The sequence below is a fragment of the Geotrypetes seraphini genome, chromosome 3, assembly GCF_902459505.1.
Source record: "Geotrypetes seraphini chromosome 3, aGeoSer1.1, whole genome shotgun sequence".
Classification (NCBI taxonomy): domain Eukaryota; kingdom Metazoa; phylum Chordata; class Amphibia; order Gymnophiona; family Dermophiidae; genus Geotrypetes; species Geotrypetes seraphini.
Window position 1 is genome coordinate 249,444,169 of NC_047086.1, and position 15,587 is coordinate 249,459,755.

The 15,587-nt window shown below is 41.0% G+C and overlaps 1 protein-coding gene across 5 annotated transcripts in view; it reads right to left on the reverse strand.

The window, feature by feature from the left end:
* PRKD3 (protein kinase D3) overlaps positions 1–15,587 on the reverse strand; it is a 213,384-nt gene that overhangs the window by 131,476 nt on the left and 66,321 nt on the right. For all 5 annotated transcript variants that reach the window (XM_033937717.1, XM_033937718.1, XM_033937720.1 and 2 more), the window contains one exon: positions 5,544–5,727. In XM_033937717.1, coding sequence (XP_033793608.1) covers positions 5,544–5,727 — 184 coding nt within the window. The remainder of the gene's footprint in view (positions 1–5,543; positions 5,728–15,587) is intronic.

Genomic DNA, 15,587 nt, shown 5'->3' on the forward strand with positions numbered 1-15,587 from the left:
TACTGCAATCAGGCTGATCTTCGGTTTAAGGAAATATGACCACATCCCTGAGTACTACTGCAGGCTTCACTGGCTACCTGTAAATGCTCGAATCCTGTTTAAGCTTTCCTGCACTGTGCACCATACTCTAAATGCCAACTCGCCAGAACAGATAGTCAATATGTTCTCCATCACCTCATCGAAGATTAACACCCTACAACTGACTGTTCCTTCATCTAAGGGAGTGAAATACAAATGAATATTCAACACCCTCTTCATATCTGCAGTTACCAGAAACTGGAATAACATTCAAATACCCTTAAGAATAGAACTTAATTACCTCACATTTAGAAAACTACTTAAAACGTATATATATATTGAACACCTATCTGTCCAGTAACTTTGCTTCTTGATGTTTTTCTCTCCTTTTATATTTTTATTGAATTATTATATTATTCCCTCTTCCTTTCTTCCTTCATCTACGTCTCTTATGTATGATAATTGTTTGTTCATTCCATTTCATAGATACTGCAGTTAGATTGTGAGCCCATTGGGACAGAAAGGGAAATTACTTAAGTACCTGATTAGATTTTTGGCTATTGTATAAGTTTAGTTTTTATTTATTTTCTTGTAAACCACTTTGAAGCAAGTGTGATGATTTAGCAGTATATAAACTCTGCATTAAATGACATTTTTCTACTTACTACAACGATGGTGTAACAGCGGGGAGCAAAAAGGAAGGGAAATCTGGAAGGTGTGTGTCGTCTATCATGCAGTTGCATTAATTAAGGTTCAGGTGTATTGGTAGGTCTTATAAAAACACTCTCTCCTCAAAAATGGATTTCCTGTCCTATTAACCCTCTTTCTTCCTCCCCTCTTAAAGTCAATCAATTTGTACCTTTGCTTAATCTTTGTAAACCGCATAGAACTTCACGGTATTGCAGTATATAAGCTGTTATTATTATTATTATAAAAACAGTGTACATGGGAAAAATTGATGATGAAAATGGTAGAGGGGGTCGGTGTTCAATGAACGACATTCTCTTTTCAGAGAGAAGGGAAAGCCAAATGGTAGGTAAGAGGCATGGAAAAAAATAAAATACGAGGAACAGAAAGTTAAAATAATGACAGGAAACAGGGGGTATAAATAAAATTGGAAACAAAATAGGTTAGAGAGTGAAGAAGTAAAATGCTAAACAGGAAAAACAAAAGCGAAAAGCAAGAGGTGAAAATAATAGCTAAAGAATGAAGATATGAAGATATGAAAAAGAGGGAACAGGGAGTGAGGAGACAGCAATTTTACACTAAAGGGTGAAATTAAAAATAGACAAATCATCATTATGAAATATTTTAAGGAAAATTTCAAAGAATGTAATTAATATTTATTTATTTAAAAATGTATATACCACATACAACTATGCGGTTTCCACACAGAATCTTGTTTCCCTCCGATTGTCACGTATAACAGACATATCAAGACAACATCGTTAATCATCCCTGTTATAATAGGGATAGAGCACAAATTTGATCAGTTCAGAAGTACAAACAAGCTTTAAATCATACTTCAATGTCAGAAAAATTCTAGAATAAGAGGCATTAGCAAACAATTGAGTTTTCAGCATTTTCTTAAAATTCATCCTCCACATACAAAACCGTAAGATACCAGGCAAGGCATTCCATAGTTGTACGCCAGCCATAGATATCATTGATGCTCAAATCCTAGCATGCATAGTCGACATTCTCCCCTCCAAACTTAATTTCATCCCATTTACATCTCTAAGCTCTCTTCTTGGTTTATAGATCTGAAAAAATTATTGTAAGATCTTTGGGGAAGCATGATACAATGTCTGATGTATAATTGCAACAAGTTACGAACATAAGAATAGCCTTACTGGGTCAGATCAATGGTCCATCAAGCCCAGTGGCCCGTTCTCAAAGTTGCCAAACCAGGTCCTTAGTAGATGGCCAAAACCCAAGGAGTAGCAATATTCCATGCCGCCGATCCAGGTCAAGCAGTAGCTTTCCCCATGTCTTTCTCAATAACAGACTATGGACTTTTCTTCAAGGAAATTGTCCAAATCTTTCTTAAAACCAGCTATGCTATTCATTCTTATCACATCCTCTGGCAATGCGTTTCAGAGCTTAACTATTCTCCGAGTGAAAAAATATTTCCTCCTATTGGTTTTAAAAGTATTTCCCAGTAACTTCATCTAGTGTCCCCCTAGTCTTTTTATAATTTTGACAGAGTGAAAAAATCAATCACTTGTTCTACTTCATTCAGGATTTTGTAGACTTCAATCATATCTCCCCTCAGCCGTCTCTTTACCAAGCTGAAGATCCCTAACCTTTTTAGTCTTCCCTTATACCAGAGTTCCATCCCCTTTATTATCTTGGTCACTCTTCTTTGAACCTTTTCTAGTGCCGCTTTATCTTTCTTGAGATAAAGAGACCAGAATTGAATGCAATACTCCAGGTGAGTCACACCATGGAGCGATACAGGGGCATTATAACATTCTTAGTCTTGTTAACCATCCCTTTTTAAATAATTCCTAGCATCTTCTTTGCTATTTTGGCCGCCGCCACACATTGGGCGGAAGGTTTCATTGTATTGTCTACGATGACACCCAGATCCTTTTCTTGGGCACTAACCCCAAGGTGGTCCCTAGCATCCGGTAACTGTGATTTGGGTTATTCTTCCCAATGTGCATCACTTTGCAATTATCCACATTAGATTTCATCTGCCACTTGGATGCCCAGTCTTCCAATTTCCTAATTTCCTGTAATTTTTCACAATCTGCATGCATTTTGACAACTTTGAACAGTTTAGTGTCATCTGCAAATTTAATCATCTCATTTGTCATTCCAATTTCCAGACCATTTATAAATAAGTTAAATAGCACCGATCCCAGAACAGATCCCTGTGGCACTCCACTGTTTACTCTCCTCTATTGAGAAAAATGACCATTTAACCCTACCCTTCTGATTTCTATCCGATAACCAGTTCCTAATCCACAACTGAACTTTGCCACCTATCCCATGACTCTTTAATTTTCTTAGGAGCCTCTTATGAGGAACTTTATCAAAAGCTTTCTGAAAATCTAGATACACTACATCAACCGGCTCACCTTTATCCACATGTTTATTCACACCTTCAAAGAAGTCAAGCAAATTGGTGATGCAAGATCTCCCTCGGCTGAACCCAGGCTGACTCTGTCTCAAATCATGTTTGTCTAGGTCAGGGGTCTGCAACCTTTAAGACATAAAGAGCCACTTGGACCCGTTTTCGAAAAAAAAACAAAAAACTTGGAGCCGCAAAACCATTATAAAACAAATCTAACACTGCATATATTGTTTCTTATCTTAATGCTATATACAGGATCACTAAATTGAAAATAAAATCATTTTTCCTACCTTTGCTATTTGGTGATTTCATGAGTCTCTGGTTGCACTTTCTTCTTCTGACTGTGCATCCAATCTTTCTTCCTTTCTTTCAGCCTCCTGTATGTTTCCTCTCCTCCAGACCTCATTCTCTTCCCCAACTTTTTCTTTCTGTCTCCCTGTTCCCCCTTCTTTCTGTCTCCGTGCCGTCCCCCAAGCCACTCGGTTTGCTGCCACCGCAATCGGGGAACAGCCCCCAAGCCACCACCGTCCCAAGCTTTCCCTGCAGAAGTGTTGCGCTGACCAGCATTCCGCTCCCTGACGTCAATTCTGACGTAGGAGAGGAAGTTCCGGGCCAACAAGGCATTTCTCCTCATTCCATCCAGCCTGAGCCCCATCTCTCCTTGATCCAGCATTTCCCTTCTGTGTCTTGTCAGAATTACCATTCCACCTATTTTCCAGCATCACCCTTCTTTGTGTCCATCTCACCTATATCCCTATCTCACCACTTTTTCAGAATCTTCATTTGTCTCTGTCCTTATCTTTACGCCATGTTCACCATTTGCCCTATCAATGTCTTTATCTCCCCCCACACACTTTTTCAGCATTACTTCTATGTCTCTATTTCACCTCCTCTTCATGTCCCCTCTGTATCTCTATCCTTATTCAGTAGGTCCTGCTTACCCTTTCTCTTCTTTGTGTCACTATCTCCATTTTCAGCTTTCCCCCCCTTTTCCTTTGTTACTGCACCCTGTAGCTAGAATCTTTCCACCCTCCCTCCACTCCGGCCCAGCCCAGTATGAAATATTTCCTTTTGTTTCCCTCCCCTCTCTCTTTCTCTCTCTCTTCTCCTCCCTCACCCACGAGTCCTGCATCTGGCCCTCTCCCTTCTACCTGCACCTGGCAACACCCCCCTGCTCCGCGGCTCTCTTCAGCAACTCGTCAGCAGCGGTGATCAAGACAAGCTGCCGACATCGAGGCCTTCCCTCTATGAGTCCCGCCTTTGTGGAAAAAGGAAGTTGAAACAAGCGGGACTCGCAGAGGGTAGGCCCCGACGTCAGAAGCTTGTGTCGATCGCTGCTGCTGAGTTGCCGAAGAGAGCCGCGGAGCAGGGGATGTGGCCGGAAGCAGGTAGAAGGGAGAGGGAGATAGGAAGGCTGTAGATCTCCGGAGCATGACACCGACCCCGGCCAGGATAATTTCTTTTTCAGGCGTGCACCTTACTAGTGAAGCGTCGCGGCGGGAAATAGCCATGCTGAGCAGTGAGCTCAGCACTACACAGATGAAAGCCTTGCTTGCTGATTGGTCCGGCGGCACGGCGGGGCGGGGCCGCCGGACCAATCAGCAAGCAAGGCTTTCATCTGTGTATGTGCTAAGCTCACTGCTCAGCATGGCTATTTCCCGCCGCGACGCCGGACTTGTAACTGCATGCCTGCGTGACACACTACCGGAGCCGCAGCAAAGGTGGAAAAGAGCCGCATGCGGCTCTGGAGCCGCAGGTTGCCGACCCCCGGTCTAGGTGTTCCACAATTTTATTTTTTATAATTGTTTCTACCATGTTGCCCGACACTGAAGTCAGGCTTACCAGTCTGTAGGTTAGGTTTTCCCTAATGAATATGTATAAGAAAGATTTGCAGGTAATTTGTAGACATGCAAAACTCCTGAATTTATATTCATTAGGAATATCCTGAAAACCTGACCCACTGGCAGCCTTTGAGGTCTGGGAGTGAAGATTAAGGAGACAAATCTATAACTGGTCGCCTCAAGGTAGGCACATCAATGATGAGCACTGAGCGACAATTCTATAATGGCATCTGTTTTAAGTAGCTGTTATAAAATACTAGCATAATATGGAATTGATGCCCGTAAAGTTAAATATGAACAGTTACGCTCGGTCAGCAGCAGGCATAATCATTCATGTCTAAGTATTCCATGATATGTGTATAACCTCTAGTATTCTATATGCCCTGCTTATACTGTATGTTAAGCCTCCTTGCATCTCAAGCTCGTAAGTGCATTAGCTCATTCTCATCATTCACATGCTTGATTATAGAAGTGTCCTTCATGGCTCCAGACAAATCCATCAGAATCAAAAATGCAAAATTCAATGGACAAAAAAAATATGCTATGGCATCTTCTCTGGCAAAGATCCCCTGAATCCACCACTGTTCTGAAAATCTGCTCACCTGATAGCTTTAATGGCTTCTTCATCTTTATCTCCATCCAGATCAGCAGGGTCCATGAAGAATATTTTGTCCTCCGGAGGAGAGGGTTCTTCTTCATCATCCAGACTCCGACTCCCATCACTATTCATGTTACTGCTATCCACTTCCATTGGCACATCTAAGTCTGGGCCTGGACTTGCAGGCTCTAACAAAAGAATAGTAAGGTAAGAAGACGGGAATGTCATACCACCAGTGGATGAGAAACAAATGTATAGATAGCCAAGTTAAAAACATAAACCAAGCTAATTTATGCCTGAAAAATTCATCAATACTGCAATTTGCTAAAGATGCTTTTTCTTGCTCACTGCAGTTTTCCGTCTAGTGGCTAATTTATTTTGTGCTTCAATTTACAACTGGCAGTTGAGTAATCAAGCATATATTACATTTATGCTTCTCTGTAAATGTTCTCTTCTTAATCCTTTTCAAGCTGTTTCTTATCAAGAGGCCACCATACATGACCATGTGTATTATTCCCGTTTTTAGTGAATATTATAGCATTCAAAGTGCTTATGTTTCAGTTTTCCATCTCAACCATAGAGACAAGGCATAGCCGTGGAAAAGCAGACAAAGAAAAACAAATGCTAAAACTACTAGCAGATTCAACAATGCTGAAGAAAGTTCTAAGGCCTCAATAGCAATCAAAGCAGTGTGGCTGGCAGGGCTTCCAGGCCCCACCAGTTGAGAAAGAGAAGCTACCAATGGAAAGATGCAGCAGTGCCAACATGTCCCCATGCCATACCTGTTGAACAAAAGATGCTACTGGCACACCAAGCAGCAGGTCTGGATGAGTTCCCAGACCCAGACAGCTAAAAATATGGCAGAGGCAGTTTCAATAATTGAGGTCCATGAGGATGGAGAGGAGACAGACATGTGGTTTGGGAAGGAAGAGAAAAGAGAAAGTAGGAGGAAGAGGGTGTACAGATAAGGGATAGAAGAGAGAGTGAAAAGAGAAGAGGAAAAGGAAAGGAGGAGGAGAGAGAGTTTAAGTAGAGAGGCGAGATAACATCAGAAAAGGTATAAAGGTATATGGGAGGAAAATGCAAGGGGGACATGAAGAATGTAAAAGAATGTTATCATCCATTCATACACATCCACCCCATTCCAAACCCCTTCCACACTGTAAGGCACCCCCCCCTCCTCCCACCAAAGAATAACTAACACATACATGGAAGATCATGGTGTCATGAAATTTTAATGCACCATTAGAAGCGGCAGGAAATCCCTATGGAAGCAATCAAATCAACAAAACAAAGTAGGAAGGTTGAGATGTTCCAGTAGGGGAACACACATTCAGCTGAAAATAACGACACACTGGAACATCTCAACCTTCCCAATTTGTTTTGTTGATTTTTCATGAAATTTTAGGCTTGCTCATTATGTTTCTATACACACATGAAATAGTGTAGCGATTTCAACAGGTATTTCAGTTTTCTGTTGTAACAGACAGAAGTAACAAAACATAAAACATATGGTCAATAATGTTTGTTTTCCTTGTGCTCAATTGCACTTAAGGACAATGTTTAAAATAATTTATGTGGATAAATATCATTTTATCCAGGTTATAAGGGTAGTTACTAATAACTTATTCTGGCAGTTTGATCCTTAGCAGTGGGCACTACTGTGAAACTACCACTAAGGGGATTTTGGTGCTGTTTTGAAGCCAGGCACCAAAGGGATGGAGTGACCAAGGAGTGAGGAGTGGTGTAGCACAGTGGTTAGAGCTACAGCCTCAGCACCCTGAGGTTGTGGGTTCAAATCCCATGCTGCTCCTTGTGACCCTGGGCAAGTCACTTAATCCCCCATTGCCCCAGGCACATTAGATAAAAGTGTGAGCACTTCGGGACAGATAATGAAAAATGCTCGAGTACCTGAATGTAACAGAAGCACAAGCAAAAAATTGACCCTTAAAACTCCACAGAAAATGCAAGTCCAACAAAAACAAAAACGTTGTGGAATTAGTGATGTTCAAGATGCAGGCTTTATTAAAAATACAATTTAATAATCCACATAAAATATATCTAGGACCCAAAATATGGGAGCTATGGACAATGATGCCTTCCTCAGGGGTCCCTAAAGATCCAGATATAAAAGCTCGTGGATTAATAACTGAAATAGTTTCAGTTTATTTTCAGTTATTAATCCACAAGCTTTTATATCTGGATCTTTAGGGACCCCTGAGGAAGACATCATTGTCAAAACACAGACTGTGTTGGTTCCATAGTTCCCATATTTTGGGTCCTAGATATATTTTATGTGGATTATTAAATTGTATTTTTAATAAAGCCTGCATCTTGAACATCACTAATTCCACAGCGTTTTTTATTTTTGCTATACCTGAGTGTAAACCACTTAGGCCATAAGTGGCATATAAATACTAAAATAAATAAATAAAAATAAAATTACTCCTGTCCCTACCATTAGCTACCGAAGACTTGGATTGGTGGGGGATGCACTGGCCCCTTTAAAAGATAGTAGGTTCAGGGATATGCAATGATCCCAGCTTTAACAATGCAAGATGAAATTTTCAGAACAAGTTACTAGCCTGCAGTACTGAGCTATGATAGATTATTGACTCGGGTGGTAGTAAATTTCACTGTAGTAAAAGCAATATTTTATCATATCTTGCTTAAAAATTGCCTTCCCTTAATTTTATTTATTTTTTAAAGATCTCTTATCTAACTGAATGCTCTCTTGTTGCAAAACAATGCATGAACCTTTAGCCATACTGATAGCAAGAGTACTCAGGGCATGTTACGGTGTAGTGTTAGGAGGGAAAGAAAAGAATGCAGATAGATGCCCTGGACTGTTAGAGAAAGGTAACAGCTGGCAGAAGGAGGGAACATGAATTGCTGGGACTAGGTAAGCTCAGTTAGGGTTTTATTTATAGGACACAGAAACTCCCAGAGAGACGCCAACCCTCAAGTGTCAGGCAGGAATAAGCTTCATAGCTGTCAGAACAGAAAAAAAACCCTCAAAACTGAAACACCTGAAACCTGCTCAGAGGGCAAGAACTCATAGATACAGAAATCTTAAGATACTACCATGGCATAAGCCTCGTAGGTTGTCAGCAGAGAAGTACCGTATTTTCACTCATATACCACACACCCGTGTAAAACGCGCACACGGGTATAGCGCGCGGGAAACTGTTATTTATGTAAATAAATTTTTATATACCGCGCACACCCGTATACCGCGCATGCCGCCCCGACTCTCCCGTCGCCGCCCGACTCTCCTTTCGCCCGCCCCGACTCTCCTCTGGCCACCCCGACTCTCCTCTCCCCCTTGAAGTCCTGTCCCCACCCTGAAAGCCTGATGCCCCCCCCCCGATGTCCAATTCACCCCCCCCGCAGGACCGCTCGCACCCCCACCCCGAAGGACCGCTCGCACGCACTCGCACCCCGAAGGACCGCTCGCATGCACTCGCACCCGCACCCCCAGCCCGAAGGACCGCTCGCACGCACTCGCACCCACCCCCCCACCCCGAAGGACCACTCGCACCCCCACAGCCTCCCAACCCCCCCATCATGTAGAAGCTCCTACCATTGTCCTGCTGCTTCCTCTGCCGGCGGTTCCGGCCCTTCTGTGAGCCCTGCGTCTGCGCTGCTTCCTCTTCCGGCGGTCCTGCCCTTTCTCTGATGTCAGAGAAAGGGCGAGACCGCCGGAAGAGGAAGCAGCGCAGACGCAGGGCTCACAGAAAGGCCAGGACCGCCGGCAGAGGAAGCAGCAGGACAACGGTAAGAGCTTCTACATGATGGGGGGGGGGGTCGGGAGGCTGTGGGAGTGCGAGCGGTCCTTCGGGGCGGGGTGCTAGTGCGTGCGAGCGGTCCTTCAGGGTGGGGGTGCGAGCGGTCCTGCGGGGTGAATCGGATGTCGGGGGGGGGAACTATGTAAAAAAAAGTTGTAAAACGCGCTCACGCGTATAACGCGCATGGTTATGCACGGTTTGTAAAATCGTGTATAACGCACGCGTTATATGCGTGAAAATACGGTAATCCAACTAAGGAGAGTCATGCACCCAAAAGCTGAGAAACTGGTAAGGAACATCAGTAAGTCATAGAAGACAGCACGTGGTAGCTACTGTATAATTCTAGTGCCAAGCTATATTAAGCATGCTCACTGTCCTCATACAAGATACCCTTCAACCACTGGGGAACTAAATTAGACTTTTGCTTGTGAAGGAAAAGAAGAACTCAAAGAGAAGCAGAAATAGCTTGTTTGCACATTTGCTGCTAGAGTACTTTTTTACTAGCTGAAAATTACAGTCTGACGACATCAGGTCCATAACAGAATACATGATGAGCTTGCAGAAATTATTATTCTTTTAAACATGTAAAAAAAAAAAAAAAATGAACTCAGGCATGCTGATCACTTGCAGAAATTATTATTCTTTTAAACATGTAAAAAAAAAAAAAAATGAACTCAGGCATGCTGATCACTTGCAGAGGTGCAGAAACTCCAGCATATACTCAGGAAGCCATTCAAGGATTTGCTAGGAAGCTCTAATAAATGTGTTCTATGTTGGCACCATCAGATGACATCATCTAAGTACTATCTATTGTTCTATACAATTGTAATATCTTTCTTTACAGTGTTTTTTAAAACAAATTCTGACATTCTTTATAGCCATGGTGCAGAAATACAACAAAATAATATGATGGAGAGAGAAAGGAAAAGAATAAGATGCAGCAGAATAGGGTAGAACAAATGCATAGATACTGGATTGCAGGACAGTTTCAAAGAGGATAATGAAAAAAGAATCGGAAGCAGGGGAGAAAAAAAATGTTTGTATTTGAGAATTGAAAAACAGAGAGAATCGGTCACCTGAAAGGAGGAGAGGGATTCTGTTCTAGAAGCAAAGAGAGAAAAAGCTCTTCCAACAACAGTGGTAAAGTTGAAGAATGGAGCAGTAAGGAGACAGGAGCCTGAGGAGCAGAAGGGGAAGTAGTGAGTGATGACGTTGGGTAGGTATGTAGGAGCAATTCCATGGCGAAACTGTAAGACCAGTAGGAAAATTCTGTACAGGATCCTGAAAGAAAAGGGGAGTCAATGAAGTACTCTGGGAACAAAAAAAAACCCATGTAATCAGAATGAGCAAACTATTTGCACTATGCTTAGAACAGTATTTTAACCAGTAGAAAAGTGCTCTTTTAATAACTGTTCACCCTCAAGATGGGCAAAATTAGAAGCACTGTTTCATCACACACATAATTTAACCTACATTGTTTGGAGGTATCCCCATAGACAGAGTCAGGTTGGGGAAGGCAAAAACATATGAAGTTTGGATTTCCAAAATGAGGTGTACTTGTCTGGCTGGAAAAAAAACCAAGTTACAAATCTCTACACAAACTTTTCCTAAGGACAAAAATCCAAGTCAAAACGTCCCATGCATTTCTTCTTTCATTACTGTTACAAATTCTGTGGGTAAACATTACCCATAGAGTTTGCACCAGTGCAGGTAGATTCATTATCACCCTCACAATAAATACAATTGACACTTTAGGGGTGAAAAATCTAGGTCAGATTAAATCTTCATAACATCTAAAATCATGGGAGCTGGGAATACCTTAATCATTTAAAATGTTTTTGATCCTGAAACTACACAGATCAATTCAACTTACTCTACAAGAGATAGTGGCCCAAAAAGCTATATCCACATGGACCATAGACAATATCCTAGCTTTCTATCTTGTTACTCAGCAGTTATAAAAGTATAGAATTACAATGATTTACATTCTGCAAGTATAGAGCTGCCATAATATTGTCCATGTATAAGCACTAACCCCCACTTATCAGGACAGTGCCAAAAGAGCAAATGACATGCTAGAATGGGGTCTTAGAGAACCCTGGTTACTTTCTGAAAACCAGTTGATCCATATTCAACTGGCAGCAGACAGAGTTTACATGCTGTCATTGGCTAAATTAGACCCGGATATTCAATGCTGAACCATGTCCAGGCACTAGCACTGAATATACAGGTATGACCAGACCCGTACTAGTCACTAGCACTTATGCGGGTCCCAAGCCAATACTCAACTAGAATCTATATACTGGACACACAGGTGATCCATCAGACCAATCCCCTGATCTCTCCACCTTCTTCACTCCCCACCTTTTCAATTCCCCTCATTCTATCACTCTTTCCAATCTCCCTATACTTATTTACTTCCCAATCTGACCCCCCATTTCCAATCCTCCCTCTCTCTGTTCCAGTCCCCCTAGCTCCCCACTCTCATCCCCCCCAATTCTGTTCACCAAGCCCCCAACCGGCTCCCAACTGACACCCCTCTTCACTCTCAGAACTTATCCATGGGAGATCTCTAGTGTCTAGTGGGTTGGGTTGGGAGCAATCTCCCACTCCTGTCCTATTGGCTTCTGGTCTTAAAATTGCAGAAAAGAGAGGTATTGGATTGACGGCCTTGAAGTTATGTGGGTGTCAGCCAATATTCAGTGCCAGCACCTACATCAAGTTTCAAGTTTATTATAAAATTTGATTAATCACTTATTCAAAATTCTAAGCGATGAACAAATCAATAAAATTACAAAAATTGGGGGGGACAAACAAAACTAACAAAAAACTGAACCTTACAAAACATACTGAAGACTAACTTTACAAACATAATAAAACGTGAGGAAAGGATGGGGAAAGAAATACAATTTGGTTACATAGCTAAGCAGCGAAAGATGGGACAGCCTTATGTGGAGTCCTATCTGCAATGGCATCAGTGACATTTATAGCAGGGGATTCAGTAGATGAGCTAAAGTAGGGGTGACCAGCATTGGCCCTTGCTAAGTCAGATTTTGAGGATTTCCACCATAAACATGCATGAGATCTATTTGCAAACAATGGAGGCAGTGCATGCAAATAATCAAAAAATATCTCAGGGAAAGAAAATAATATCACAAGATATATAATTGGGTGTGAAAGTCTTCAATATATATCAAAAAACACTACCCACAAAGCTTTAGATATGATAGGATAGCTCAGAGACATGGAGGGGCAAAAAAGGAGAGAAAATCCTCCAACCACCTCATTGCTTAATCCTTCATACTTTTAAGCCGATTTTTAAATGTTTTTCAAATAATATAATGGTGAATATCTCCAATTTATTAAATATGTGCAAAAAATAACTTAGCTAAAAGTTGGTTTCTTGGTTTTACTGCCTCAGCTGCAGATGCAGAGCATGACTCTCACCTCATACAAAACTGGGAACCGCAAAAAACATGGAGACAAACTGAAAGCAGAGATACCAGACTCTGCATGTCATGCAACACCAGAGAAATAGTAAGAAATGTACGTGCAAAATAAAGCCAACAGATGTAAATTCTCAACACCAACATAATTCAATCAATAAAATAAAATTTTAAAAAAATCATTTATCCTACCTTTGTTGTGTGGTGATTTTATTATTCTAATCATCTTGTTCTGCTTTTCTCTGTCTGTGCTCTTTACTGTTTCCAGGCCTTTTTTTCATCTGCTATGTCTTTTCTCATTTCTTTTCTTCTTTAGTGCCAGACACAAACCAGGAAGTGATTTTTATTCATTTTTTCTGCCCCCCTTTTCCTTTCCTTATCCCTCTTCTTTCCATCCTTCCCTCCTCTTCATATGCAGCCTTTACCTCATCTCCCTGCCCTTCCCCCTTCCATATATGTGGATTTCCTCCCTATTCCTTCCATTCTTGTGCAGCCTTTCCATTCCATCCATGTGCATTGCTTCCTTTCCATGCCGTTCCATTCCAGTGCACCCTTTCCCCCTCTCCATGCCCTTCCATTCTATCCAAGTGCAGCATTTCCCCTCCCTTCTCTGCCCCCCAACCAAATACAGCATTTTCCCTTCTCCTTCCATCCCTGTGAATTTCCCCTCCTTGTCATTCCATTCATGTGCATTTCCCCTTCTTCCTTCCTATCTATCTATCGAGGTGCAGTCAGTCTCCTTCTCAGTACCTACCCTTCATGTGCCACATTTCCCCCTCTCCTTTATATTCATGTGCATTTCCCCCTTCTCCCTTCCCTTTATGTACAGCCTTTCAAAAAACATCTGATGCCTCTAAAATGTGTGCCAGTAAATATAGAAACAGAAATAGAGATGCTGCGTTCGGTACTGTAGATAGTCTGTGCTCAAAACTAGAAAGTTGGCCATAGGAAATGTGCAAGTTTTTGGCATGGCAGCCATGAGCTTGCAGATCCCGGGCTGCATTTCAGCTTTTTCACCTCTCGAAGTGCAGCATGTGTACCCCCTTCTACTAAGCCTAGCTTCAAATTTAAACTTGAATATATTTTTTACAATGTTTTTTTATTATTTTAATAAAACTAATTAATGGGGAAAGTAAATTTCCCCTAAAAAATGCAAAGAGAAGGGAGAGAGCAGAGCTCAAACTATTTAGCGACTTACAGGGCTTCCTCTGATGTGGAGGCTTTCATGCTTCCCTTGTTCAAGAAGTATTCCATTTTAGCTGCTTACAAAACAGAACAGTGCTCTGGCTTCTTTCCTTTTAACCAGCCGAATCTACCCTTAACAACATAAATAAGAAGTCATTTACCTTCAGTCTCGGAGTATGTCATGAGGATTTTTTTCACAGCAGTGCTGTCAAGGTTTTCAGCAGATTCAGTCACACGCCTGAATACCCTGAGGGCAAGCCACTTTTGCTTTATGTAATCTAATTGGTTGAGCAGGCAGCAAGCTTACTCTGACAGCTCACTGCTCAACCAATCAAATTCAGAGTAGTGCCATCAGGGCCTTCAGGGGGCTGAGTGAATCCCCAGCCTAGCCCTGATTTGTTTTTTAAGCTTGTTTATTTTTGCTCAATGCGGTTTGATTGGTTGAGCAGGCAGTCTGCTTAACGAATCAAACTGCACCAAGCAAAAAAACAAACAAAACCCCACAGTACAGTTAGAGAAGGCCCTGACAGCACACCACTGATGCCAGTGCCTGCATAGCTATCGCTGACACCCATATAATTCCCAGCTCCTTCTCAACTTTGCCACTGGACCAATCCTCCACTGCCCAGTTTTGAGATGGCTCTCTATCAGGCCCAAATAACTGGGTGACTGATGGAGAAATAAAGCATACAGCAGGTATGGACTGCCTTGGTAAGAGTTCAGCAGTAATTCACTGTAAAGAAGGTCAATTACACTAAAAACTGAAACAATTTCTCTGGCCAACTATTATTTCCTTTTGATAGGTATAATATCAAATAAAGTTGGACACTGAACATTTCCATAGAAGAGTAAGAACATGTCATAAAAATAAATGTATAAGCAAAGCACAAAAAAATTCCTCCTTATATGAAGTTGTGTTTTTACCCTAACATAAGAAATATATGAAAGAAAAACCTATATATGATATGTATATGATATTATACAGCCTGCCTCAAGGGAGATGCTTTACTTTTGCAGAAGTCAGTCACATCAAGCACCACAAATTTTTTTATTTTTTTTTAATAATTTTTTATTCATTTTTAAACTTTCAACAAGTAATTAATACCACAATCATATACACTTAAATATCACTTATTAATCTTACATATATTGAAATCTTAATAGAATTCCTCCCTCCAATATAACCTTATAGTTTCAGATAATTAATCCCCCCTCCCGCCTATACTTCAATAAATAAAACGGAAGAAATAAATTATTAATTATAATCAATCCTTACAATGACTTGTTAATGGCTCCCAAACATCAATAAATTTTTTATAACGTCCCTGCTGAATAGCTAATAGTCTCTCCATTTTAAAAATATGACAAAGTGAATTCCACCAAAAACTATAACTTAATCTATCATAATTTTTCTAGTTTCTCGTAATTTGTTGAATGGCAATTCCTGTCATTATGAGTAAAAGTTTATTATTTTTGGATGATATTTGACTCTTTTTTCTCATTGATGTACCAAATAATATCATATCATATAAAAGTGCTACTGGATTCTCAATCAGTTATTAATTTGACTCTAAATAGATTTCCAAAAATTATGAATTAGAGGACAAAAAAACAATAAATGATCCAATG